The sequence below is a fragment of the Primulina eburnea genome, chromosome 1, assembly GCF_022965805.1.
Source record: "Primulina eburnea isolate SZY01 chromosome 1, ASM2296580v1, whole genome shotgun sequence".
Taxonomy (NCBI): Eukaryota; Viridiplantae; Streptophyta; class Magnoliopsida; order Lamiales; family Gesneriaceae; genus Primulina; species Primulina eburnea.
Genome location: NC_133101.1, coordinates 20,969,398 through 20,973,088, shown reverse-complemented (window position 1 = coordinate 20,973,088; position 3,691 = coordinate 20,969,398). Strand labels below are relative to the sequence as shown.

The following is a 3,691-nucleotide window of genomic DNA, read 5'->3' as shown; positions in this document are numbered from 1 at the left end:
ATAAATATAAATATAAATATATATATTTACGTTTGAAAATTATAAAGCCAAAATAAAAGAATCACATATAAAAAGAAGATTGGATCTCATGTGAGACCGTCTCACGGATCTTAATCTGTGAGACGGGTTAACCCTACTCATATTCACAATAAAAAGTAATACTCTTAGCATAAAAAATAATATTTTTTCATGGATAACCCAAATAAGAGATCTGTCTCACAAATACGACTCGTGGACCGTCTCACACAAGTATTTGCCTAAAAAGAATTATTTGACTGAAATTAAATTTCAAATTCACGACCCTTAAATTGTCAACCAAAACATAAACGTATATGATCCTCAAATATATTGCAAAAGCGGGCACTTCATTGACCGCATGTGTGCCCAGTTAAGTGCTGAAAATGTTGACCACCAACGGGCAACATGCTACTTCAGTAGTTTAAAATTTTAAAGGGCAATTTATGTATAATTTTTATATATTCTTTCTTGCGATTTGATATTGAATTCCATTGAAGTATTATCTGCTCAAAAAATATTATTGGCAATAAATGAAAGGTGAATGTGGGTAGTTAGGTCTATGCTTCTAGATATTCAAAATTCACGGATTAAGTCAAGCTTTATTTCTGTTATATTATGATAACTTGGGAAAATATGATCTTTGATCTCCGATTGATGGGATGAGTCCTGATACAATTCTCTATATTCCAACTAAAATTGTTCACCTAAGCTCTAAAAATGGCTTATAAATTGTTTTAAAACTTAAAAATTCTTATAATTTTTTTTGGTAAAAGAAGTTATAAAAAACTTGTAAGTAACAAAAATTTATAAATTGTTCTAAAAAATCGAGATATAATTCACATATTACAAATAATATTAAATATTTTTTTCAAAGAACATAATTTTATTTAAAATATAAATATAAAATATATTTATTTTTTAAATATTACCATAAAAAATCATATAATATTAAATACATTAATATATTTATTTGGTCTAAAATAAATTCATACAAACACTTTAACAACTTATTTTTAAATAATACCTAAGAACTTATAAACTCCTAAAAATTATTCAGATTTAAAAACTTATCATTTGTTTTATAGCAAAAACTTGTGTGAGACGGTCTCACGGGTCGAATTTGTGAGACAGATCTCTTATTTGGATCATCCATAAAAAAGTATAATTTTTTATGCTTGGAGTATTACTTTTTATTGTGAATATGAGTAGGATTGACATGTCTCATAGATTATCCGTGAGACGGTCTCACATGAGACCCACTCTTGTTTTGAATAAGTTTAGTTATAAACACATTATAAAATAACATCTTTTGTTACCACATATATGCGTATTATCAAACATTAACAACACAATTCTAATTTTCTTCAAGTTTCCTACTAAGGATGACAATGAGACGACGAGTCCAGTTTGACATCACGATATCTATGCCCAGCCCAAATTATTTTGGGATTAAAAAACTCGAAAACAAATCGAGATCTTCATCCTTGTTTCATATTGTGCTCGTGGGGCCCCGAACTTGGAAAATTATCATCCCTATCCGCTACTCTCCTCAATTATGCCTCGTGTCCAATTCATCAAACATTTTGAATTCGACGAGCTCATAATTAAATTTAGTTGGATAGACGGTACATGAAGACTTTGACGGGAAGCAAGGGATAATTCCAATTTCCAGATTCACTTTAATAATGTACACTGACACAAAACCAACGCAAAATCAAGAAAACAAAACATACTACATGGGCTCACATAGCAATTATGTATTATATTTTTTCACATACGGATTATTGTAAGAAGATGATAATGACACATAACCTTGTGTATTCCTTGTGAAGGACAGCTTTAGGCACGGCGGCCGGGTCCGGATTCATCAAGCGGAGTGGTTCTTACGTCTGTATTCATGGCTGGATATTGAGAAGCTTGAACTGCAGAAGGAGGGGCGCCCATTACGCCTCCCGGAGTAGTGTAGACGATCTGTCTCCCAACTCTATCGTACGCCACCTGTGCGTACCCGGCTGCATCTACCATTACTGGAACTCCGGCGGTGCTTCCCGGTCTAACCATCCCGAAACCACCCTCGGCAGCATATCCTGATACCTTCTGAGGCGGCAGAGTTGTGGGTACGGGCATCGGTGCATTCACATTGTACATCTGCTGCTGTTCGCGGTAAATTTCAGAGGGTATTCTTTGAACGGCGTAGAAGCCTTGGTTTTGTGGGGCTGTGACGGGTCTCATCATCGGAGAGTGGTACGACGCCGCCGATGGGGCTGAAATCATGTAAACTGGCTGTTCATTGTTGATGGCGTTTGATGGAAAAAACCCGTCGGGAGCTGGTTTCTCCGACCAGTAAGGAACACCTCCCGGAACGGGTAGCGGAGGGATTTTCTCCGGCACCATGTAATAATCACCGCCGGCGTATCCTACGGCGAGATTTTCGTCCATTTTTCTGCCGTAGATCCCCTGTTGCTCCTCAATTCTCAACCTCTGTAGATCCTGAATGTGCTTCTGGATCGGATCAGATCCGACCAACCTCTCATCCGGACCCGGAATAACCGGGTCCTCAACCTCCTGTACTCTCCCAGCCATCGGCTTCTGTACGGAAGCGGGATTCGGTGGAGCCATACCATTTGCTTTCTCCAACCCAAACAAAAAATCAACGTTATCATCCTGCGCCGACACCTGAGTCGCTGCGGCGGTATCCGCCGCCGCTGGCGATGAAGCCGTCACAATCGGTGCAGAATTCAACGCCTCGACAAACCTTTCCTTCTCCGACTTCACATCATCAGAGCCAAAACTCCTAACCGAAGAACTCAAACTCGAACCGTAGCTCGAGAAAACGAACAACCTGAGCCTCGCCGGCTTCGGTGAAACCCTATACAACCGGTCGTACTCATGCATCATGTGCTCCAAATCATCATCATTAGTCACCGAAATCAACGCGTCTAGATCTTCGCCGGGTAACTGATACTTGAACGAAACACTGTCACAATCACTGAGAGCAACAAGCTTGGACAGGAGTGAAGCAAATTTTACATTCCGATCAACAGCCAGTATTTTGGTCTCACCTCCGACGTATGACAACTGGTTATCGTGGGGTCGGGGCTGGATCTTTCCGCCGTAACTGCACATAAACTTGACTTTAGAAAGCGGATTAGCCTGAGAATCCTCCCACGGCGTCGGATTCTCGAAATCGATTTCTCTGGAGCGCGGCGAGGAATCGCCGGACTCGGGGTAGGAGGAGTTGTAGGAGTATCCCTCCATCGGCGCACGTTAGATAGGGGAGACGAAATGGGGAGCGAGAGTGCGTAGTGTAAGGTGTGGGTTTTAGAACAAATGAGAACTTTGTTTGTTTTGGTAGGAAAGAGAGACGAGACGATGCTGGGACGGAAATTGGACATTTTTCTAGGGTAAAATTTATTTTTTATTGATTTATTATTTTGACATTACTTGGTCTTCTAGGTCTATGATGAAAAATTAAATCGTTAAATTATTCAACTTATATATTTTTTTTCTTATTAATTATTAATACTTAGATATTACCATTATTTTCTCCATTAATTTTTTCTAATTAGTCTATTTTCTTATATATAAAATATTTTTGTTAAAAATTAGAAATAAAATTCAGAAAACTTATAAATCAAATTCAAATTTTTATAATTTTTTTTTATATATTTTA

At 37.9% G+C, this 3,691-nt stretch overlaps 1 protein-coding gene across 1 annotated transcript; it reads right to left on the bottom strand.

The window, feature by feature from the left end:
* Window positions 1–1,662: 1,662 nt before the first annotated feature.
* On the bottom strand, window positions 1,663–3,415 carry LOC140829096 (uncharacterized). Its single transcript, XM_073192089.1, has one exon. The coding sequence runs from the start codon at window positions 3,274–3,276 to the stop codon at window positions 1,858–1,860; it is 1,419 nt and encodes a 472-aa protein (XP_073048190.1). The 5' UTR covers window positions 3,277–3,415; the 3' UTR covers window positions 1,663–1,857.
* Window positions 3,416–3,691: the final 276 nt, after the last annotated feature.